Source organism: Oreochromis aureus, linkage group 22 (genome assembly GCF_013358895.1).
Source record: "Oreochromis aureus strain Israel breed Guangdong linkage group 22, ZZ_aureus, whole genome shotgun sequence".
Classification (NCBI taxonomy): domain Eukaryota; kingdom Metazoa; phylum Chordata; class Actinopteri; order Cichliformes; family Cichlidae; genus Oreochromis; species Oreochromis aureus.
Window position 1 is genome coordinate 27937368 of NC_052962.1, and position 25917 is coordinate 27963284.

The 25917-nt window shown below is 42.3% G+C and overlaps 1 protein-coding gene across 2 annotated transcripts; it reads right to left on the reverse strand.

Annotated features, from left to right (window-relative positions):
- Window positions 1-47: 47 nt before the first annotated feature.
- Window positions 48-4107, reverse strand: olah (oleoyl-ACP hydrolase). Of its 2 annotated transcripts, none has more exons than XM_031738047.2 (7): window positions 3970-4107; window positions 3749-3879; window positions 2359-2497; window positions 2145-2244; window positions 1406-1575; window positions 1227-1309; window positions 48-577 (listed from the first exon to the last, which is right to left on the reverse strand). In XM_031738047.2, exons 2-7 carry the CDS (start codon window positions 3876-3878, stop codon window positions 435-437), a joined length of 765 nt encoding a protein of 254 aa, XP_031593907.1. In that variant the 5' UTR covers window position 3879; window positions 3970-4107; the 3' UTR covers window positions 48-434. The 2 variants fall into 2 exon arrangements, with proteins under 2 accessions (XP_031593907.1, XP_039461790.1); XM_039605856.1 differs by having other exon boundaries at window positions 3963-4096.
- Window positions 4108-25917: the final 21810 nt, after the last annotated feature.

Below are 25917 nucleotides of genomic sequence, written 5' to 3' on the forward strand. Positions count from 1 at the left end.
TTAAATAATAAACTTGAATAATAAAACAGTTGTAGAAATGTCACATATATGATGAGGCAATATATTTATTTGTGAATCTAGTGCATCTCGAATATATTACTAGACTGTAATCATTTAAATATGGATTTAAAAAGAGAAATTGTATTTGTTTTGTTTCTGTGGAGTCAGTCAAAAAAAGAAAAATCCAAACTAAAGCAGAAAAAGATGCATCCAGAGATATTTAATCAACTCTTTCTAAATCACAAACTCTAGATAATTAAAATAAGTCATTAACAGGAATAGGATATTTATTTTAGGTCTCAAAACTTTTAGCTTAGTTACTGAATTCACTGTACTACTCGTGGGACTGGGCCGGTCAAAACATAACAAGCTACACTGTTAACACAATTAAATACCACCATAAATTAGTAGAAAAATTACGAAAGTCATTTTGTTTATAAATAGTCCATTTCTGAGGTTTCTAAATGTTTTGTGATGTAGTCCAAAATTATTTTTTCGTTTCCAGAGTCCTTCAGGTAGAAATGAGATCCGTGGAACATCTTTATGGTGAAATCTCCTGATGTGATGTCTTTCCAAGCTGTTAATAAAACACACACACACTAATTTCACTTGATCACCTGTAAATCAAAGTCTTTCACGTACTCAGTCACACATTCTTGCTGCACACAGACATCCCTGGACCAGGTGAAGCCATAAACCAGGTAGATCATCATTTACTAACCAAAGCTTATTCCTCCTGACATTTTTTTAAAGGTGGTTTTCACCACATAAGAAACATCCTGACAAATGCCGACCACTCACTATGAAACGGGGCCTTTGTGTGTACATTTTAATTTGATTATTAACTTGTGTGTAATTATGTAATTATTAATGTATGCATTTAAATTTCTTCACTACTCTGCTTGAGCGCTTTGTGCTACAAGGCTCATTCACCCATTCATACATACAAGAAGTTGTTTCTATGGCTGAGTTCTTTCGATCTAACTTTCACACTCCGATGAACAAACTGCAAGATACTGAAGTCAGAGTTCAGTAGAAGGAGACGGATTGTTAGGGTTACTTATACACTGCTCTGCTCAGGGCAAAACAAAGAAGGGAGAAGCACAAAGTAGCAATTTGCGTTTAAGTCAATGTAATAACCATAAGAGTAATGTACAGTTATATTAACACTGGCTCTGTCCACTGTGGCCCCCCTGTGGACACCCTTGGCATGCTAGAGGACTGACCTTGTAAATCATGAGGAATGTCATCCTTCCCATCGAAACACGTGACCGGGCAGGAGAAAAGCGGGCTGCTCGCCTTGTTACATCTGCAGAGAGGTCAGCAACTCCCATCACTGACAACATCTACGCTTGGTTTTAGAAATGTTAAGAGCAGATTAAGTAACAGACAGCCGTCAGCCCACCTGTAGTTCTCCACGACGTGCAGGTCAGCCTTCAGGGTGGGAAGGAAGAGCTTGAGGACTTCAGGGTTCGCCAGCAGCTCAGGAGGAGTCCCTCCAATCGAAATTAACCACTTCAGAAAATCTTCATCAGACAAGTCGCTTCTCTTTGGGGTTTTAATGCGAGTCTCTGACTTAAAGACAAAGAACAACACAGTACAGTGATGTTGTCATGTCATATCAACAACACCCAACTCTTTTCTTACGTTAAAAAGGCCAAATTACAAATGTTTAGCTTTTCCAAATGTTATCGCTGATGTTTATTGAATATGAACATCAGGATTCATAGATCAGGGCTTTCATGGCAGTTATGTGTGTACAGATTAAGTCTAATTAATTTAAATCGATTTTAAAATACGCGATTAGCGTGCAGTGAATATAGTTTCAATGAAAGAATTTTAATCTCTTTGGTGATCCGAGTTTTGGGTAAAAATTATGTGGCAGAAGCATAGAAATGTAGAATAAAGCATGAAGTGGTGACATAACAGCACAGAGAGGATTTTCACGTTTGTCACTGCATCACTTATTACTAGATTTGAAGTCCACAGCCCCAAAAAGCAGGTTTAAGTTTGTCTTTTTTTGCTTCGTGGAACTAATAAATATCACAAGCAATGAAAGAAAAAATACTTAAAAAGCGTACTTCCAAGCAAAAAAAGACTTAAGTAATAAGTAGTTTTCCAGGTCATCCAGTAGTTTTACTTACATAAGGTGCAGAAGCACCAGACAGAAAGATGTGAACTGGCTCCATGTTGTGAATTTTCTTCAGAGCGTCTGCAACAGCGAAGCTTGTGAAGGCACCGAAACTGAAACAGATTCGATTTTTTTTTTTTTTTATGTTGCAGGGATTAAAACCATGCAGTGTTCTGTTTTTGACGATAGCCTTGTTTTTATTCAGGGATCATTTATTCTCGCCATACCTGTGGCCAAACAGAGCGAATGGCTTCTCCTTTAGCAGCGGCAACAGCACACTAATGACTTCATCCACGATCTGCTGCATGTTTTCAAAGAATGGCTCTTTAGCTCGACTCTCTCTGCCGGGAAGTTTGACAGCCAACACTACAAAAAAAAAAAAAAAAAAAAACACTGTAAAGACATGAGGTGATGTTTCTTCTGAGTATTTGTCTTCCTTTGATTCAGAGTAAAAGAGAGTAACCATAAATAATTCAAAGCATAAAAGTCCTCTGAGGCATGTGTAGAAACCTAATTCTGATGATTGATTGTTTTTAAATGCCAGGACTGTTTTTAAGTGACGGACTAGAGTGCTGGCAATTCTGTTCATAATTGGCATGAGGTTGCAGATACAAGCCGTGGAAAACACCTTTCTCTGAAAGGTAAACGCCAGAGTTGGTCGCCACTCTTTCACAGGACGAACACACGCGCACGCCGCACAGCACAGACACACACACACACACACACACACACACACACACACACACACACACACACACACACTCACATCTATGTGTAATTTAGAATCACCAATTAATCTAACCCCAATAACTGCAAGTGATTTAACTGTGGGAAGATGCTGGAGTATCTGGATAGAAGCCGCAATGTGCTAGAGCGCATGCTAACAGAAAGGTCCCGGCCAGAGTGGCGAATTCGAACCCAGGACCTTCTTGGTGTGAGGGTACAGTGCTAATGCCACCACCTGTTGACACGAGACAAAGACACGAACGCAGAGGGAGCGAGAATAAAAGCAAACTACAGGAGAGAGACAGAGTTTGGTAAAAACTAATCATCAAATGCAAATAGGTGTGTAAACATGCAAAGACTGAGAAGACACACTAATCATGGGAAGCCCTCCAGCAGACTAAATGTATTGCAGCATGACTGGGGGACAGTTCAGGGTCACCTGATCCAGCTCTGACTTATGAACTTTAGTCTTAAAACTTTCTTTTTTAAATAATCTTAAACAGCAAAGTCCTCTGCTGAGATATGTACTATAGGTACTATGAAGTCTTTATGATACGATGGGGCCTGATTATTGGTTATTTTGTATGTGAGTAGATGGATTTTAAATTCAAACAATAAATGTAAAAGTAAAAGGTAATCTTGATATATGTTGATGGCAAAACTTTTTTCTAAGGTGTTTTTTCCCCTCAACTCTTTTGCAGATAACATTTAGTCAAGAGCCAAGGAACTTATTCTATGCTCCAAAATTCTTTTGTCCAGCAGTTCTTTAGTCATAAACACAGACGAGAAGACTAGTTATACAAGACCACCACATTTCTTTTCCACTTGCTTCCTGGAGCTTTGGTTACAACGTGCAAGCACGTACACGTGAAATGCTTTCTGGCACCTCACCTTCAACAGAGCTGCTGAGGACATTTCCCCAGCGAGCGTAGTGTATGGACCCTCCACCTGCCCAGGGAAAGCAGATCAGTCTGGCAACAGCATCTGGTCTGTTCTTGAAACAGTTTACCACCTTGTCCATGCTGATTAAGGAGAACAAGAACATTACGACCTGAGATTTGTTTGCACTTGTATTAAAACAAGAGGTTATTTTAAAAAAATCTACCCATTACTTTCTGTCTGCTCCATTAACTTCTTCTAGGAAAATCCTGGGAAGCGTTCAGTGTAACATTTCCTTATTGGCTTCTTCTTCATGATGAATGCACTGGCGCTTAGCACACGTCGAACTGGTGCAATACCGCCACCAACCGGTGCTCAGTGAGAAAAATCAAACATGCGATCTCGTGGAGAATAACAGTTGATTAATTTCTGCAGTGAATCTTTGCAGATAAGGTAGCCGGAAATGCACAGACAGGAAACGACAGCGTCGACACAGAAAATGTAAGTCGCCTGTAACAATTCCAGGGAGGTGCAGGTAAAGGCACAGGTTACAGGAAGCAGCTGAATGTACCTGATGAATCCCACCTAGCCACTTTCACTTTCTGAGTTCTTTTGAAGTGTATCAGTAATAGACAGGCTGACTTTCATTTCCCCAGCTGCTTTCTCTGATCCTCATATTTCAGTATAAATAAATCATGTTCTGCTGTTACCTCTTTTCCACAATAGCTATATTATATGGAATGCCAGGACTGCCAAAATGAATTTATTAAATACACCATTAAATAATTAATTAAATGTGTCATTAATTAAATAAAATGGGAATTAATTAAATACATATTTATGCCATATTTAATTAATTATTTATTGCCATATTGATTATTGATACATTAAATTATTTAATGGTGTATTTAATTTATTTTGGCAGTCCTGAACCCTAAGGCCAGGACTGCCGAAATGAAATAAATAAATAAATGAGGAAGTAAAACTGAACTTGAATCTTAATGTGCTTCTTCTTTAGCCACTCCTCTGTTGTCTTGGTGGTATGTTTCGGCCTCGTCCATTGGCCCCTCAGTCCGGTGATGTCATCCTTTATACTTAGCAGAAAAACAGCCCAAATTCATAATATTTCCCCTATACTTAACTGTGGGGATGATATTCTACAGCTCGTAGTCTGCATTTCTCTTCATCCCAACACTGCAGGTCAAGCTGATGCCAAAGAGTTTGATTTTGGTTTCATCTTACCACAGCACTTTCTTCCAAGCCTTCTCTGAATCATCTTTGAAGTTCACTGGCAAACTTAAGATGGGCCTGTACTCGTGTCCTTTTGAGCAGGAGGACCTTGCCGCTGCTGCAAGATTTCAATCAATGATGTAGTGTGTTACCAGTAGTGTTCTAGGTGACTGTGGTCCTAACTGCAACCAACAGTTGCCTCCATCTCACCAAGCTTCTTGTTGATGGGCTTGAAGCTTGAATGGGCTTGTAGCTTGAATGGGCTTGTAGCCCATTCTTTGGTCTTGCCCATATTGGTGGAGAGGGTGGAATCGAAGACAGGTGTGTTTCAGGAACATAACGAGTTGAGTGCAGAAGTATCTGTAACTGATTGTACTTTGCGTGCCACATGGGTACACAGCCAATCTGTGGGAGCTGGAATTCTGGCTGGATTTTATGGGATCAAATTTTATTTCACTCAATGAGGTGCAAATCAATTTAGAACTTTTATGTAATGTGTTTGTTTTCTGGATTGTTGGTTGACATTCTATCCCCTTCCTATAAAATGAGTCTCATTTTTACGAAACTACCGTAAAAATTAGATTGCTCACTTTTAAAGAAATGAACAAACTTACAAATTCAACAGGGATTGAATAATCATCTCACTATCATAAATTCTGTTTCTATCATCCCACAGCTCTTTATTTCTCTTTTTCTGGGAAGGTTCAAGTATGTCTTCTGTTGAAGAAACCTGTCTGTGGCCTTGTAAATTTGCCCAGTAGTTATGTTATTTTTCCAATTTCTGCTTATAATACTGCTGTCACTGTTGTTTTAATTGAACATGTACAAGTCTTAGAGCATAGTGTTTGTTAGAATTTAACTAATGCATAACCATTCACTGCAGACTCAAAATCCAGTACTTATCTGACTAACTGCTCTGGCCTTTTCACAAAAACGTATTGCAAAATGTGAAAAGTCACTCTCACTATTCTTAAACAAATAGTTTATCATAAAGGGCTCACTTCTTTCCTATTCTTACTTGTATTTGCCTTCATAATTGAATTTCCTCTACCTGTGCATTCAGTCTGTATTTCCCAGGTTTATGATTGAGGCAGATGTAAAATTATATGAATGGTTTCTTCTGGGGACATCTACAGTACGGAGTAAGTAACTTGCATGAGGTGTGTCACTGTGTCTTTGACTTGCTCTGACTGTTAAAATACCTGAGCAAAACAGGTCAAGCCACGGAAAATTACGACAGCTAAAATGCAAATAGAATATGTCTTACTTACAAACCTGACGTACATAGTTTAGAAAAAAGTTTCACGGATGTGACGTTACTGCCTACAGATGGTATTTCCTGATGGACTAATCAAATTAAAATATTCCTTCATAGCCTCTAAACCAACTCAGAATGTCTTGTGAGTCTACATAAGGCGTCACCATTCTTATATTGATCTGATTTGTTGTTAAGGCGCTGTTCAGAGTTACAACAGATTTTCCTGAAAGTAACATTTGGTTATATGTGGCTGAAAATAAATCTTTGTAGCCTACCATTTTGACCTAATCTTGTGTTATTTCAGTGGCAGCCACAGCTGCAATGTATCTTGATAATTTGGAATGAATATATCTTATGTGTGCTCTCCGGTTAAGTCTCTCATCCATTATTACCCTAAGAACTTTTAATTTTTATTGACTCGTCAATATCAACACTGTTTATTTTATGCTTTAGTTATCTCATCCAATAAATGCTGTAGATCATGACCAGAGCTATGTTTGTAGAGAAAATATTTATCATCAGCAAACGGTGTAATTTTAACCCTTTGGACAATTTACAAATGTCATTATTTATACAACAATCTAAATATTCTAAGGAATTCGTCATAAGCACCTTTGTCTTTTTTTTGATATATTTGACCCCAGTTCTGTTTCATTAAATCGTTTTTAAAAGCATTTCATTCCTCTGTTCCTACTCGTCGGTTTTGTTCTGTCCAAATTATTAATCTTGTAATTCCTACCATAGAGTATAAAAACTGGAAGATGGTCTCTGATGTCATTACTTAGAAGTCCACTTACTGTCTTATGTTCAATGTAATTTGTAAAAATGTCTATGAGAGTGACACAATGTAATGAGTTTCTGTTATGTCTGGTAATTTTAGGGAATAGGTTCATACAGTCATTGTGTTAATGTTATTTAATGTTTATTTGGATTAAGCAAATCAATAGTGAAATCTCCACAAATGAAATTTTGTTTGTGACCTATTTCTGTAAATGTTTCCTCCATCCAGTCTTTAAAGGCCTCAATACCAATACCTGAAGCTCTGTATGTACAACTAACAATTTTTTCTACAGTACTATTGTCTTTATAGATTTCAACTGTTGTACATTCAATACAATATTAATCACCATTATCATATTATTCACTACCTTAAATTTCAAATATTTGTCCAAATACTCACTCCTCCTCCATCTTCATTTTGCCAAAATATTTACCTGAATCATGTTCAAAGTCCATATTATACAGTGGGATGCAAAAGTTTGGGGACCACAAAAAAAAAATTAAATCAATATTTAGTAGATCCGCCTTTTGCAGAAATTACGGCCTCTAAACGCTTCCTGTAGGTTCCAATGAGAGTCTGGATTGTGATTGAAGGTATTTTGGACCATTCCTCTTTACAAAACATCTCTGGTTCATCCAGGTTTGATGGCTTCGGAGCATGGACAGCTCTCTTTAACTCACACCACAGGTTTTCAATAATATTCAGGTCTGGGGACTGAGATGGCCGTTCCAGAACGTTGTACTTGTTCCTCTGCATGAATGCCTTAGTGGATTTTGAGCAGTGTTTCGGGTCGGTGTCTTGTTGAAAGATCCAGCCCCGGCGCAGCTTCAGCTTTGTCACTGATTCCTGGACATTGGTCTCCAGAATCTGCTGATACTGAGTGGAATCCATGTGTCCCTCAACTTTGACAAGATTCCCAGTCCTTGCACTGGCCACACAGCCCCACAGCATGATGGAACCACCACCATATTTTACTGTAGGTAGCAGGTGTTTTTCTTGGAATGCTCTGTTCTTTTTCCTCCATGCATGACGCCCCTTGTTATGCCCAAATAACTCAATTTTCGTTTCATCAGTCCACAGCACCTTATTCCAGAATGAAGCTGGCTTGTCCAAATGTGCTTCAGCATACCTCAAGCGGCTCTGTTTGTGCTGTGGGCGGAGCAAAGGCTTCCTTTGCCTCACTCTCGCATACAGCATCTCCTTGTGTAAAGTGCGCCGAATGGTTGAACGATGCACAGTGACTCCATCTGCTGCAAGATGATGTTGTAGGTCTTTGGTGCTGGTCTGTGGGTTTACTCTGACTGTCCTCACCATTCGTCGCTTCTGTCTATCCAAGATTTTTCTTGGTCTGCCACTTCGAGCCTTAACTTGAACTGAGCCTGTGGTCTTCCATTTTCTCAATATTTTCCTAACTGTGGAAACAGACAGCTTGAATCTCTGAGACAGCTTTCTGTATCCTTCCCCTAAACCATGATGGTGGACAATCTTTGGCTTCAGGTCATTTGAGAGTTGTTTTGAGACCCCCATGTTGCTACTCTTCAGAGAAAATTAAAAGATGAGGGAAACTTACAATTGACCCCCTGAAATATTCTTTCTGATTATTGGATTCACCTGTGTATGTAGGTCAGGGGTCACTGAGCTTACCAAGCCAATTTGAGTTCCAATAATTAGTTCTAAAGGTTTTGGAATCAATCAAATGACAACAGTGCCCAAATTGATGCACCTGCCTGATTTTGTTTAAACAATTATTGCACACTTTCTGTAAATCCAATAAACTTCATTTCACTTCTCAAATATCACTGTGTGTGTCTCCTATATGATATATTTAACTGACATTTTTTATTGTAACAACCAACGATTTATACAGGAAAATAATGACTATTAACAAGGTTGCCCAAACTTTTGCATCCCACTGTATTTCCATTATCTAATAGTATCCATATTAATCCAAGTTTCAGATATGGCAATGGCACTGAATGGATATGAAAACTGGTTTAGATATTCCTTTGTGTGATTAAAATTTGCATATAGACCTCTACAGTTGAAGTGGATGACTGATAATTTATTAATCCACTCGTTGTGCTGTTCATTTGTATTGTAGCAGCAATATTTATTGATAGATCCAGGCACCAACTTCTTCTCTTGTATTTCATATTCCAAGTTCTGTGTATTGTGATTTAGATATAGTAAAATGTTTTTTAGTTCCAGTTGATCATATTCTGCAATTTAGTGAATGATACAGCTGGTGTCGTTTGGCTAGATGTTCATTGATTAAGACGTTAGATGCTTTTGTTTCAGCAGTGCGTTGTTGTGCTTGCAATTTCCAAACCTTTTGATGATCGCTGGTTTGTTGTCAGTCACTCTGCTGCATTGGTTTGAGATAAATACCTTCCTGAGAAGAAAGCTGAATGCTGAATTGTGAGGTGTGCAACACTGTAGCTGGACAGCACTGTATCAAAAGTTATCTGAAAACCAAACATCAGCCATGATCAAAGTGGATAACTGATAATTTATTGTCAGTCTTAATCCACTCGTACTGTTCATTTGTATAGTAGCAGCAATATTTATTGATAGATCCAGGCACCAGCTTCTTCTCTTCTATTTCATATTCCAAGTCCTGTGTATTGTGATTCATATAGCAAAATGTTTTGGGTTTTTTTAGTTCCAGTTGATCATATTCTGCAATTTAGTGAATGATGCAGTGTTAAAAGTTATCCGAAAACCAAATATCAACCATGATCAAAGCCACAGCCCGCTCTGCACCAGACAGACAAGAGGAGATTAGCAGGCTGGTGAGTGTCCTGTAGGCCAAAAGCAATGCAGCATGGGAGTTTTTGTTTTTTGGTATCTTTGATACCGGGGTGAGCACTGGACACTTTATGGTACCTTCCCCTTTAAATCACGCTTCATATGCATGTGTGTGTCCGTCTACATGTCTCTGTGTGTGTTTGAGACAACAGGATTTCCTCCACTTAGCTACAGGAAAAGTGCTTAAGGTATCAGTGCTTAGCAGTATATAAAAACACAGTACTGTTATTCATGAATAAGAGGGTCTCTTTAAATAGGTTTAAAACATATTTTTCTATCAGGAGCACCTAGAATGGAAAATGCTGTCATTAGGGGAAAATAAAGAAACAAAAGCTAACATCAAAAAATACAACACCAATTTGTGGTCAGTTTGGGCAGTGGTTGATCCCTCTGGTGTCTCTAATGGAATTTTCTACTGTAAGGTCCAATCTTCTGAACTGCTCATCTCACAGAAGACAAAGAGAAGAACCCCGTATCTCTTCTTCACCTAAGTTTTATACTGGATCACGTCAGAAGGCCAAAAAGCCAGTACGTAGGGTGGACCCAAAAGCAGACTCAATAGGCAAACATTTTCACAAGACCATGAGACTTTATTAAACTCAGGAATCTTAATCATGGAAGTGTGGCAGGAAATGAACATCTCAGGAAAACAGACAACAGGGAGCTCTGGGGTGAGGGCACCCAGGTGAGTGTCAAGGCATGAGGTGAAGTCAGCGAACCACGATGTCTGCCCTTTTCTCTCTTTTGCAGTGATCTGGAGGTAAGCTGGGAGCAGGAGAGCAGGCAGGTGAATATTCAGCAGTTGCATGATGGCAGGATAAACTACCGTTAGTAAAACCAGAAGAACGACAGGTAAGTTTAAAGGCAGAGGTAACTGGAGACACAAGGACATGAGAGGTTAACACAAGGAACAGCTAAGTGAGAACCAAACATGAAGGCAGATTTACAGCCGTGGGTTAGCAGATTGCAGAGTGCGGAAGTCTGAGCTGGTCTTAAATCCCAATCCACTGATTACTGCTGATGGTTTCCAGTTGCGGTTACAGATGCAGGAAGCAGAACTAGAGATATAATGGAAAAATAAGCGAAAACACATCTGTGACAGATCGCCCTTCCTCACCCCTCTAATGTGACATCTAATCATGTTATTGACATCTATTGACCCGATGTCAACAACCACCTTATCATTGTCTCGCTATCTGACTTCTCCAAATACATGATTTAAAACATTTAAACTTTAGACTCACTTAATTACATTTTCATCACATTTACTTTTCTGTTATTAGCAGAAAATTCCATTACAAATCAGCATTCGCTATATTCATGAATATACTTCACTTCATCTTTGACATTTTTATGTAATTTCCCTTCAATTACCTCTATCATGACCTTATTCCTACATAACATCCATTTTAGTCTGGATATTTAGACCTTTTACCCCCTCAGATGTGATCACAGGTAAGCCGGGGTGACTTCAATCTCTCTCTCTCTGTCCCACCTCTCTCGACACACTCTTCTTCTTATGACCTGCATCATCATTATTCTTAATGTAACAAAGTACTAGCCTGTTCCTTATGTTTCCTTGTGAAAAGACTGTTGGTGTGCAGGATAAAATGCTGTGACCCATATTAAACCAAAACACAAGCCACTGTACAATCTAAGCGTGCTACTGTTCAGAGTAGAACTGCCAAACGGGTGAAAATAACTTACTGTTTGACCTTTGGAGTGATTATAAAATTGCAACATCTGTTATGTAAAATTATGGTACAGGGAGTGATTGTGCTAGAGTCTATCCCAGTTATTATAGGGCAAGAGGCAGGGTACACCCTGGAAAGGACGTGAGCCTGTCACAGGGCTCAAAGTATCACAACTATCTTATATATGTGGTGGTTACGACAACTCCGCAGATAATCTACAACTCATTTAATCTGTCTAGGTATCTAAATTAGAGCACTACTATTACTAACAGCAAACTTGCAGCTTGAATCAAATGAATGGCTTGTTACCAGGCCTTTGCCAAACTTAATGGCATGCTGAACAGGTAATTCAACCATTTGATTGAACTGTATTGGAGTAGGGATGCATCTAAAAGCTGCAGGACAGCAGCTCTCGAGGACTGGAGTTGGAGACCCCTGCATTAGATAGTATTGGATACTATCTAATACAGGGTCTATCTCTTAGGTTATTTTATCTACAGTGTGCAAACTGCAGTGATGCCAAATAGGAAAAAACTTCATTGTAATTGTGACAAAGTGAGCAGTTGTAATGCTCTCCACTTGACCCAAACGTGTTGACCTTTTTTTGCACATTATGCACATTATTCTGTCTCTGTATTTATTTGCTATGATTTGGTATTTGTCAAAGTAACATTGCTGCACTAACTATCCTGGGTTTGTTTGTATAAGCATTCTGTTGCCGGCAAAAAAAACCATTCTGCAAATTAAGGCAAATAGTCAGTTACATGTTTCTTTAAATTTTATTATGTTACAGATTAAGTCATTTGTTCATACTTTGTTCTTTCTTTTCAGCCTTCATGTAGGTCAGGTGTGGGGAAAGGCCCGCCTAGCATTTCCTCATTTTAAAGTGCTGATGACGTCAGATGTGATTTGTTGAATCTTTTTTTTTTCGTAAATAGAGCTGTTTAGTTGTGTAAATGTGCGTGTGAGGAGGTTTTTGTCATTTTTAGTCATCTGTGTAGAGTTTTAGGTCCCTCAGCTCAAGTGAGGGGTGCTGGCCGGACTAATTGAAGGGAAATTGATGGCCCTATATAGCCAGTCTAATCCAGATTCAGATGAGAGAGGAAAGGTGAGCTGTGTTACCGCATCCATGTACTTTGAATTTTGTTAATTAAGTTACTTTGGGGGGGAAGTTTTGTAAGTTTCACGTAGGATGGGGTTCACTGTAAATAAATTGCACACCTCTGGAAACCCGAAATGTCTGCTGAGTCTGCTTCCCTACCGCCTTCCTTGATGTTCGAGTCTGACTACATTACAGTAATGCGTATTTATTATATACAATAAAGAGAAACTCCTGTTTTTTGTATTTGTTTCTGGAAAGACTCATCCTTGATCAGCTCTGACCTATGATCGGGCTACATCTGGCCCCCTTCAGTTCACTTACCAGACCTGCCTCTGAGGATGCCATCATGTATCTGCTCAGTCATGTCTAGACACACCAAAATCAGCTGGCGAGCGCTCTGAGGGTCATGTGTTTTTTACTTCTCCAGTGCATTTGATGCCATCAGGCCGACCCTCCTGGGTGATAAGCTGACAGTGATGCAGGTGGATGCCTCTCTCATATTATCCTGGATTGTTGATTACCTGGCAGGAAGACCACAAAATGCGCATCTTCAGCATTGTGTGTGACACCAGGACATCACAAGGGACTGTCCTCTTTCATGTTCACCCTCTATACCACAGACTTCAGCCACTGCACAGAGACCTGGCCTCTTCAGAAGTTTTCTGATGACTCTGTGGTGCTTAGATGCATCACTGAGGATGATGAGATGGCGTACTCTTCGTCAAGTGGTGGGAGCAGAATCATCTGCAGCTTAATGGGACAAAGATAAAGGCATTGATTTTGGACTTTAGAAGGCTCAGAAAACCAGTGACCCCGGTTTCAGTCCAGGGGGTTTATGTGGATATAGTGGGAGACTATAAACACCTCAAAGCACACATGGACAATAAACTGGACTGGGTTAAAAATTCCACTGTACTCTACAGGAAGGGCTGGAGCCGTCTCTATTTTCTGAGGCGGCTGAGGTCTTTTTAAATCTGTGGGACAATGCACAGGATTTTCTTTTATCAAAACACACTGCAACAGTTGCATACCCTTACTATTTGCACATCCTCGACAGAGAAAATAACAAAGCACAGTATGGTAAGAGGGGCACCTCATTGCCAACCTGTGTCAATATGTAATTTGTGCAATATACTGGGAATTAATAAAGTATTCTGATATTCTGATTTGTTTTCATTGTTTTCCTAGAAAAGTTGTTTTGTTTTACATTTACTTGACCCGCTGTTGCCTTGTGGCGATTTGCTGCCTTGTGACCCCATGATAAAACATTATGTACAGGTTAAATAAACACTGATTCAGAATTATTCTTTTTTCAATTTTTGTTTTGTTTATTTATGTCAGTCATTTACTCTGAAACTTTGCATGCCAGTAGGATCAATCCGCTGCTGCACCTCATTGCTGCTCTAGCAAGACTTACACTTGCCCTCTTATTTTATGCACATTTCTAAAAATGTCTCTTTAACCAATGCTGCAACCACAACAAGGACCACAAAAACAAGAGTCCAGCTTCATTAAACTGGCTCTTCACTCTAAACAGCCATTATTTTGCAAGTTTTGCTGACTGTTAACAACACACCCAGTTCCACATCACACTCTCCTGATTGAACCCTCACCCCACAGTCTTGTGCTGCAATTTTGTACCCTGGCTGCATACCAAACAACAATAAAAGAACAACCAAGAGTCCATCTTCACCCTATTTGAGTGAATCGACTCTATCCCAGAAAAAACAAGCAAGGGTCCCTCTTCACTGTGACCATTCTATGGCTGCGCACCTGACGGATGTCTTTCTGATGGCACTCCCATTTATTGTATTCATCATTATTGTTTACCCACTCAACCCGAGTCTTGTCACACAAGCACACCTAAAGAAATAACTCCTAAACAGTACCGCAGTTGCCCAACTATTAGGGTTGGCAACTTTGACGTGCAGCAACATCAACCCTCTCAGAGCGACTTTCAATGTCATATTTCCTTTTGACGTGTATAATTAACTAAAGCAGCATGTCTTAAAGCCAGTCATGCCAGAGCCAATATGCCACCACAGGCAAAGCCAACATAAAATATGCTTACCTGTTTGTTATTAGATTACACGTCCGTAGTTCATGGTGCCAATTTTTATCACGTGTGTTAATTATATGCAATAAAAAGAGTGTTGTTAAAGGAAAGCAGAAACATGCCCCTGTCCCAGGTTTTTTGGAACATGTTGCAGGCATCAAATTCAAAATGAGTGAAGATTTACAAAACAACAATAAAGTTCATCAGTTCGAACATTAGATAGCTTGTCTTTGTAGTGTAATCAATTGAATGTAGGTTGAAAGGATTTGCAGGTCATTGTATTCTGCTTTTATATACTATTGAAACAATGACCCAACTTCATTGGAATTGGGGTTGTATGTGCATTAAATGACATATCGTGGTCAAAAATGTGTTATTGGAGCCCAAGGTAATGTCATCCAGAGTAAGCATCTGGCTAGATACCATATTTCTAAGATTTTTGGGCCAAGTATAATAAGTCAGTTTTATCTGAATTTAGAAGAAGAAAATTATTGGTCATCCAGGTCTTTATATCTTTAAGAAATTCCTACAGTTTAACTAATTTGTCTGTGCTATCTCACTTCAAGGATAGATAAAGCTGCGTGTCATTTGCATATCAGTGAAAATGTATGCTATGCCTTCTAATAATACTGCCTAAAGGAAGCATTCATAATGTAAACAGAATTGGTCCTAGCACTGAACCCTGTGGAACTCCATAATGACCTTGGTGTGTGAAGAGGACACTTACATGAACAAATTGGAGCCCAAAGTTGATTCTATTCATCTGGATGTAACGGTTTCAGTGGGAGAAAATACTGATACCCACAAAAATTGCCATGCCCAGATAAACAGATTCAACTTTCAGGATTTCCTTACCTGATTGAGCATACATTAAAAACATTACTACTCAAGGTAGCAGCAGAGCTCTGACTTTTTTGTCAGCCTGGCTACAGTGCTGAAGAGAAACTCAGGGTCGTTATTTTCTTCAATCAATGTTGAATTGTAAGATGTTTTAGCTTTAAGGAGGGCTTTTTTTTTTTACTGAGCAACAAACTACTTTACAGGCAAAATGATGATCTTCTAAATTTGTGATATGCCCTTTCCTCTCCAGCTTATGAATTATCTGCTTCATGGTGAGTTTTTGAGAGTTGTACCAGGGAGTCGAGTACTTCTGATTTGAAGCTTACTTTTTCAGAGGTGCTACAGTATCCAGACTCACAACGCGAGGAAGATGTACAATTATTAACAAGATAACTGTGGGAGTAGAGTTCAGCTAGCTGCTCCACTCTGTGTTATTACATGGTATTAGAGAAGGTAACAGTGGATGAAACATATTCTTAAACTTAGTTACAGCACTTTCAAAAAGGCATGTACCATGATGTAAACTAGTCCCCACTACTGTGTAATCCATTATTGTTAATGCACATATTATTAGGAAATGATCAGACAGGAGAGGGTTTTCAGGAAACACTGTTAAATGTTCAGTTTCTATTCCATATGTTACAACAAGATCTAGAGTGTGATTAAAGTGGTGGGTGGGTTCTTTTACATTTTGAGAGAAGCCAATTGAGTCTAATAACAGATCAAATGCCATGTTGAGGCTGTCATTTTTAGCATCTACATGGATGTTAAAATCACCCACAATAATTATTTTATCTGAGCTGCTCTCATCAGATAAAAAGTCTGAGAAATTAGACAGAAACTCTGAGTAAGGCCAATACATAACAACAAATAAAACTGGGTTTTCAGTTATGACTTGGCAGTGTCTATTGATTTAAACGAACCATGATAAGACAAAGGACCCAACACACAACGATGCACAATGGATGTCCGTTTATTTGCTAAATCTCTCTTTGCAGCAGCTTTTCAACTGCCTCCTCCTGCTGCACACCACATACAGCTCCTCAGATCATGGCGGCCCACTCAAATGGGGAAACGTGATTAGGTGATGGAGGTCAGCTATGTGGGTCAGCCTTCCTTGAAACCACACCCTGATCCCACTGCTCCACCCCTTCCGTTTGTAGTTGTGCTACAAACGGTTTACTGGAAGGAAGAGTGAATCAATTTGTTGGTAAATTATTAAAAATGTACTAACAGGGACTTAGAAAGCTTCCTGCTTCCTGGTCCCAACTCTGGATAGTCACGAGCAGCATCAGCAAGCAGGCGCACCGAGGGCCCTCACGCTCACCTTTCGCATATATGTGTGTGATAGAATTTAGAAAACACACCAGTGCAAATGATAAATCTATATCGCCATGTCTTCAGTTTTTTTGTTTGTTATAGGGCTCATCACATTTAACGCGAATACAATTTTTAACGCAATCAACCCATCTGGAGCGCAGAATGGACGAACTTTGGACAAACTGCCCGAAATGCATTGACAGAGACATTTCAGGGATTTTGAACCTTTCTGCGCTCCAGATGGATTTATTGCGTTAAAAAATTTTTTTTATCGCATTAATCGTGATGACGGCTTTAATGTTGACAGCCCCAGTTAGTTGGTTTGTTTTTATTTTGTTTTACTTTGCGAGCTAGTTGTTAGATGCCAGCCAGCCAGAGAATCCCCCGCCGTCCCGCCCCCTGTTCAGCAAGCAGTAGGCGCACCTCGTACGTGGAGGGCGCCCTTACTCATCACAAATGGGCAATGGAAAACCGAACGCCAGCACAATTCCCAAAATGCGTTGGCATGATGTTGGGGCAGCATGGGTGCTAGCAACTTTTTTTTTTGCCAATGCCATGATGCCGTCCTCACCACGATGCCGCCCTGGGCAACCGCCCACGTCGCCCATATCAAAATCCGCTACTGTGTCCGCAATAGGCTGCGTATGCAAACAAAGTGTTGTAAAGTTAATTTTAGTTAAACTTGTGCTACAAATGCTTTCATACGGAAAAATATATCTAAGACGGAGGATTTAAGATCAAAACTTAATTCTATTAGGAATTGGTGGGGTTTCTCTGGTGTGGTGTCACGGGGTCTGCTTCTGTTTTCAGCCCAGGTAGGCGGGGTGGTGTGTCACGGGATGCTGACACACCGGCGGTACATCAGACGTCATTTCATGGAGCGTTATTTAGGAGCGGCGCAACAGACGTCTGGTGTCGGAGTATTGCCACCTCCCCGAGTGGTAACTTGTTTATTAATTCTCTGCGGTGTGCATACGGCCAACCTATGTCTTGGATTTGGTTTACTTTCCTGTTGTCCTGTATCCTCAGCTGGATCTATCACCCGCTTACCTGTCAGCTGTTTGTGAAGCCGCATTTCGGGATCTCTACGGGATAGATCTCAGCATTTCTTCTACTTCCGGGAATCCTCGCCCGAGTCTGTACAGCCAGTGTGACAAGTGAGCTCTCCAACTCTCCCCATGTTTATTGTCGTTTCTTACCGGTTGTTTGGCATCCTTTCCTAAAGTTACGTTTTTCCTTTTTCCATAGATCCACCCTGCGTGTGCGGGTTACCCCTTTCCCTCTGAATGCGTGTCAGCTTCCTTCTCTGGTTTCCTCCGTTTATTTGTCGGGCGCATATTCCATCCCGTGTAAATAAGTTGGACACTGTAAATAAACAGCACTACCTGCATTTTCTGCGTTTCTGTGTGTTCTGCCATAGAGTCCGTTTACTTAGCATAACAGAATACTCCGACCATTCTATGGACTCTGCAGAACGCACAGACCAGGTTCCTAGTGGCCAGCTCCAGAGACATGAAAAGTCTCTGTCAGATTTGACCCGTCAGTTTCGTGAGTCCGAACAGTGGGCTGGTCGGGTTAACGATACTCTGACGGCCATTCAGGAAACACTGGCTCGACTTGTTCCGCCCCCGACTCCCGGTCCTTCACCCCCTCCACCCGAACCTCCCGCATCACGGAGTACATGTTCGTCTCGCGACCCCGCTCCACCGTCATTAGTGCCATTCGCGGGGGAGCTGGGCCGTTGTGGGGGGTTTTTGATTCAAGTGTCTTTGCTTTTTCAGCGTTTTCCCCATGTATTTGCCGACGACGCCTCTAAGATTTCACATTTGATTGGCGCTCTTCGTGATCGGGCCTTAAGTTGGGCCGAATCATATTTGGCTCTCCATCCTCTTGAGTCTCTCACATATGTTCAATTTGTCCAAGATTTTAAGTCCGTTTTTCACCATCCTTTGCGCGCAGACGAAGCCGCCCGACAGTTGTCGGCGCTTCGACAGGGCCACTCCTCCGTAGCGGAGTTCTCTATCGATTTCCGTGTTAAGGCGGCTGAGACCGGGTGGGGGGATGCCGCGTTGCACGGGGCGTTTATCTGTGGGTTAAGCGAACGGTTGAAGGACGAGCTCGCCACCCGCGACGAACCCGAAAGTTTTGAGGAATTGGTGAAGTTAGCTATTCGCATCGATAACCGCCTGCGTGAGAGAGAGAGGGAGAAGGAGCGGGGAGGCCAGGGTCACACGACCTCGGGGGAGGGCGTCTCAACGCGCACGGTCACTCAACTTTCATCCCCCCCCGCCCCGGTCCAAGCGTGGTCGCCTCCTGGGAATAGTAGTGTGGAACCGATGCAGTTGGGTCGCACACGACTTACCCCCGAGGAGCGTCAGAGGCGTTTTAAGGGGCGGCTGTGTTTATATTGTGGTCAGTCCGGCCACTTTATATCTACTTGCCAGCTTCGGTTAAAAGGCGGGGCCCACCAGTAACTGCGGGGATGCTGGTGGGTGGCACCTTTTCTCGGTCTCAGGTTCCTCGCATGCAGCTCTCCGCTGTCTTATCTAATGACACCAAGACTTACCCTACTCACACTCTTCTAGATTCCGGGGCTGAACAGAATTTGATTGACAGCGATCTGGTGCATCGTCTCGGTATTAGAACACGGCTTCTGGAAGTCCCTGTTTCTGTTGTAGCCCTCAATGGACAGCCCTTGCCCTCGGTCACCCATGAAACGGAGCCTGTTTTGTTAATTCTTTCAGGCAATCATCGCGAATTTCTCCGGTTCTTTGTTTTTGTTTCCCCTGATTCCCCTGTTGTTTTGGGTTATCCGTGGTTCGAGCGCCACAATCCCCACATTAACTGGGTTACTCGTCGCATAGAGAGTTGGAGTAGTCACTGTTTGTCACACTGTCTGCGGTCTGCTTTACCACCTCCTGCGACCTGTGCTCCCGAATCGCCACCAGAGGATTTGGATTTGTCGTCTGTGCCGGAGATCTATCATGATCTGAGGTCAGTTTTCAGCAAACGTCGGGCTTTGTCTTTGCCTCCTCACCGGCCATATGACTGTTCTATTGACTTGTTGCCTGGGGCTCCGCTGCCTACTAGTCGGCTGTATAACCTGTCTGGGCCGGAGAGGGCTGCCATGGAAACCTACGTCACGGAGTCCCTGGAGGCTGGTTTGATTCGGCCATCCTCTTCGCCCGTGGCGGCGGGGTTCTTTTTCGTGGAGAAGAAGGACGGCTCTCTCAGACCCTGTGTTGACTTTCGTGGACTTAATGCCATCACTGTGAGGAATAAATATCCCCTTCCATTGCTTTCTTCCGCTTTTGCTCCGCTGCAGGAGGCAGTTGTTTTCACTAAGTTGGACCTTCGTAATGCTTATCACTTGGTACGCATGCGTCGGGGGGACGAATGGAAGACGGGGTTCAACACTCCGCTGGGACATTACGAGTATCTAGTGATGCCTTTTGGATTGACCAATGCGCCAGCGGTGTTTCAGGCTCTGATCAATGATGTGTTGCGGGATTTTTTGAACCGTTTCGTTTTTGTGTATTTGGACGATATTCTCATTTTTTCCTGTTCACTGGATGACCACGTCCGGCAGGTGCGCTGTGTGTTGCAGCGGCTGTTGGAAAATAAACTGTTTGTGAAAGTGGAGAAATGTGTCTTCCATGCGGGCTCGGTGTCCTTTTTGGGTTACGTGCTGGAAAAGGGACTGCTCCGAGCTGACCCCTGTAAGCTCGAGGCCATTGTGAGTTGGCCGACCCCTTCCACGCGCAAGCAGTTGCAAAGGTTTTTGGGGTTCGCTAATTTTTATCGGCGGTTCATTAAGAATTTCAGTCGGGTTGTGCTCCCGCTTACTGGTTTAACGTCCCCCGCTCGTGTTTTTCTGTGGACACCTGATGCTGAACGGGCTTTTTCGCGGCTTAAGGACCTGTTTTGCTCCGCTCCTGTCCTCGCCCACTCCGACGTGTCCAGACAATTTGTTGTTGAGGTTGACGCTTCCGATACGGGCGCGGGTGCCGTGCTGTCTCAGATTTCGCCGGAGGATGGGCGTCTCCACCGTGTGCTTTTTTCTCGGCGGTTTAGTTCGCGCGGCGGAATTATGATGTTGGAAATCGGGAACTCCTGGCCGTTAAATTGGCCTTAGAAGAGTGGCGCCACTGGCTGGAGGGTGCGGTGCACCCGTTTGTGATTTGGACGGATCACAGAAATCTTGTTTACATTCGTAACGCCAAGCGGCTTAATTCTCGGCAGGCCAGGTGGCAGTTGTTTTTTAGCCGCTTTCATTTCACGATTTCCTTCCGTCCGGGCTCCCGTAACACGAAGGCTGATGCGTTGTCGCGCCAGTTTTCTTCGGACGTTGATGCTTCGAGCGTGAGTACGATCGTTCCGCCCTCCTGCGTGGTGGGGGCTTTGGTGTAGGAGATCGAAGCTTTGGTGCGCCGGGCTCAGCTGCATGAGCCTGATCCGGGATCTGGGCCTCCGGGTAGGCTCTTTGTTCCATCCGCCGTGCGCGCTCGCGTTCTGCACTGGCTGCACACTGCACGCTTTGCCTGTCATCCCGGCGTTCGTCGTATGGTGTCTTTGTTGAGACGATCCTTTTGGTGGCCTTCGTTAGTGGTGGATGCTCGTGAGTATGTTGCGGCTTGCGAAGTTTGTGCGCGTTCTAAGAGCTGTCACCAGGCGCCTTCTGGGCTTTTGCTTCCTCTGCCCGTTCCCAGTCGGCCGTGGTCGCATGTCGCGTTGGACTTTGTCACGGGACTGCCGCGTTCCTCTGGTCACTCGGTCATCCTTACCATCGTGGATAGGTTCTCCAAGGCTGCCCATTTTGTTCCCTTGCCTAAACTCCCTTCCGCCCTTGAGACTGCTCATTTGCTCGTTGTTCATGTTTTTCGGCTGCATGGAATTCCCCGGGACATTGTATCTGACAGGGGTCCTCAGTTCGTGTCGCGGGTGTGGAGGGGTTTTGTGCGGCTTTGGGGGTTGGGGTGAGCCTCTCCTCGGGCTATCATCCGCAGTCTAATGGACAGACTGAAAGGACCAACCAACAATTGGAATCTGCGCTCCGCTGTGTGGTTTCGGCTAATCCTGCTTCCTGGAGCTCTCATCTCTCCTGGGTGGAATATGCGCATAACTCGCTCACCTCTTCTGCCACCGGTTTCTCCCCGTTTGAGGTTTGGTTGGGTTATCAGCCCCCGCTGTTTCCTTCTCAGGAGGGGGAGGTTGCGGTCCCGGCGGTGCGGGACCATCTTCGCCGCAGTAGACGGATTTGGCGTCAGGCCAGGGCGTCAGATCGGAGACGGTCTCCTGCGCCTCTATACTCTGTGGGACAGAAGGTGTGGCTGTCATCTGCAACTGTTCCTTTGAAGTGCATGTCTCGGAAGCTGGCACCCCGTTTTCTGGGCCCTTTTTCTATTCAACGCATTATTAATCCTGTGTGTGTCAGATTGCGACTGCCTGCCTCCTTGAAGATTCATCCCACTTTCCATGTTTCCCAGCTCAAACCTGTTTCTCGCAGCCCGTTGTGCCCCCCGTCCGACCCCCCCCCCGCCTGCCCGAGTGATTGATGGCGTTTCTACCTATTCGGTGCGGCAGCTACTGGATGTGCGCCGCCGGGGCCGGGGTTTCCAGTTCTTGGTGGACTGGGAGGGGTACGGGCCTGAGGAGCGGTCCTGGATTCCAAGTTCGTTTATTGAGGACCCTGAGCTTATTGCTGACTTTTACAGGAGGCATCCTGATAAGCCCAGAGGGCGTCCGGGGGCCGCCCGTTGAGGGAGGGGTACTATTAGGAATTGGTGGGGTTTCTCTGGTGTGGTGTCACGGGGTCTGCTTCTGTTTTCAGCCCAGGTAGGCGGGGTAGTGTGTCACGGGATGCTGACACACCGGCGGTACATCAGACGTCATTTCATGGAGCGTTATTTAGGAGCGGCGCAACAGACGTCTGGTGTCGGAGTATTGCCACCTCCCCGAGTGGTAACTTGTTTATTAATTCTCTGTGGTGTGCATACGGCCAACCTATGTCTTGGATTTGGTTTACTTTCCTGTTGTCCTGTATCCTCAGCTGGATCTATCACCCGCTTACCTGTCAGCTGTTTGTGAAGCCGCATTTCGGGATCTCACGGGATAGATCTCAGCATTTCTTCTACTTCCGGGAATCCTCGCCCGAGTCTGTACAGCCAGTGTGACAAGTGAGCTCTCCAACTCTCCCCATGTTTATTGTCGTTTCTTACCGGTCGTTTGGCATCCTTTCCTAAAGTTACGTTTTTCCTTTTTCCATAGATCCACCCTGCGTGTGCGGGTTACCCCTTTCCCTCTGAATGCGTGTCAGCTTCCTTCTCTGGTTTCCCTCCGTTTATTTGTCGGCGTACATATTCCATCCCGTGTAAATAAGTTGGACACTGTAAATAAACAGCACTACCTGCATTTTCTGCGTTTCTGTGTGTTCTGCCATAGAGTCCGTTTACTTAGCATAACAAATTCCAGCCGTTTTGGACACCAGTGCACTGATTGTGATCAACTTAATCTCCTTTGAGCTGCTCTTGAATTGACATTAAAAGGTACCTATTGTGCTCTACATTATGCTTCCTTTTGCTTGGGATGGTAAACCTACAAGCCAAAATTTCCATTAAAAGTTTTACAAATGCATGTAATATGATACAAAAGTGTAAACTAAGATTTGCAGATGTGTACAGGGATTTATGTGTAACTCTTTGAGGACTCACAAATATGAGCTGCAATCTACACATTTCAAAGCAATTTAAACACGTGAAACTATTTAACAAATACTTATATCCAAACCTGAATAAAATAGTCAACATTTATGCACATTTTTTTAGTTAATCTTACCATTCTTTGATAACAGTAAGCAAATTTTGGTGCTAGATTCATGCTAATTCTGAACTGTTTCTCACAAAGTTTTCGGCTTTCTGCTAACATCAGCTTAAAGACGTCCTGGAGACAATGATTGAGCTGCTAGAAGACAGTAGTCTAGTGTAATCTAACAAATATTTCATTAGTTTCAAGTACTTTAAAATCAGAAAGCTATTAAAGCTTGTTTGTCATCCATAACTCAAAATTGAAATTTTTTTTGGAAAATAACTCAAAATTTCGAGTTAATAAGTCGACATTTGAAGTTATTTTCTCTAAATTTTAAGTTAGTAAGTTGAAGCTTCGAGTTAATGCTGCCAATCAAGTCAAGTGGCTTTTATTGTCATTTCAAACATGTACAGTGGTACAGTACAGAGTGAAACGAGACAGCGTTCCTCCGAGACACTGGTGCCACATATGATATATTCAAGGACTACATAAAGTGCAATGTGCAAAAATTGCAAGTACACAAGACAAAACAGTGCAACACTAGACAGAACAGGATGATACAGGCACAAAACAGTGCAATGGAAATATGCACAATACTGAGTATTGTGCAAAAAGTAACTTGGTGTCTGAAGGTGTGCGTGTGTGTGAGAAACTGCAGATAAGTGCTTGGTTGTGACATGTATGAAGGTGTCACAAACAGTGTCCGTGATGGAGGGAAGAGAGGCTCCAATGATCTTCTCAGCTGCTCTCACTATCCGGTATTGCAATCCGATACGGTGCAGTTACCACACCAATGCCAATGACGAAGCTCTGAATAGCTTAATTTCCTTGTTACCTGGAAACAGACGGGTGGACACAGACACACTCAAAATCATGAAGTGATAGCGTCAGTGAGCTAAGAATGTATAATAAACATGTACATAATAAATATGCTGTTTTGCTGGCAATAACACCATGCGATTCAGCTAGTAACACAAGGATTTCATCATCTATGAAACCGTGCTGACCACGCAGTACTCGGTAGTTTACTCATTCATGACCATTAGCTGTAACACTGGTAGCTTATCAGTAGCGCTGATAGCTGATGCTTTCCACGTTCTGCTTCTTGGTAACAAGACCATTAAGTACCTTCACCGAGCTTCCTGATTGGCAGAGGTAACTTGAAATTTCAAGTTTTTTTCTCGAAATCTCGACTTCTTAACTCAAAATTTGAAACACATATCTTGAAATTTTGAGTTATGGATGGCAAAACAGATTTTTTTTCAGCTTCCATAGAACGCTCATAATGGTTGTGTAAGTGCTTTAAAATAGATCACTATCTTTATTACATAATAGCACTTCATATCACACTATCAGTTTGCAATTACAAATTGTGTGGGCTCATGCAGTACACTGGCAACAATATTTGTTTTCTTCTATGTTTGCATGTTGTTATTTTTGTCAGATATGCTGAATTTATTTTTTTTATTGCTGACCTGTGTGTTTTGCTTATGCAACAATGTTAATATCTTATCTCTGGGACTAATACTTATCTTACTACACAATTTATTTACTGCATTTTCCAGGAAGGCCGTTCAAAGTGATTTCCAAGAAACATTAAGACATATCATTGAGGCAGATCTTCCAAGTGCCCGTTTAGCCGACAGGGTAAATGGGCAACCACATGCTGCATAGATAAATGCAGCAGCTCAGGTTCAGCTCTGAGTTGCTATGCTACGTGCCTTCCTGCTTTCCTGTCCACTCTTCATTATGGTGTCCAAAGACAGATCCTCCTTCTTCCCAGACAGTCTGTCTGCATAGCTGTAATGATAAAGACACTGTTCTTACACATTCTAAAAGTCAAAGCTAGTGTTTCTGAACTAGGTTGCTTAAGCCTCCTTGCACTGGTTCCAAGTATGTTTTATTATAGATTTGTTGGGTTTTGGGGATTTACTGGACGTTCGATCAGCCTAATACGAGGTGTGTTTTCAGTTCATTTGTTCATGAATCCTCAGCACGCCTACACTACACCCATGACTCTTCTTTCAGAGCTGATTTTTTTATGCTGTGTTTGATTCGCTGCCCTTGTGAACGACTTTGCAGGGTGAATTTTGAAAAGTGCTGAATAAATAATTATCATAATTTTTCTGTTATTTTTATGACTATAAAACATAAATTTATAAACATTATAGATTACATACATCTTCTTTTTCTCTTTATTATTGCACCTAAAATTCTCAAGTTTCTGCAGAAGATAAAATGAGGATTATTAAGACAACGTGAATAATGGAAAGCTAATCCAGTCCAAG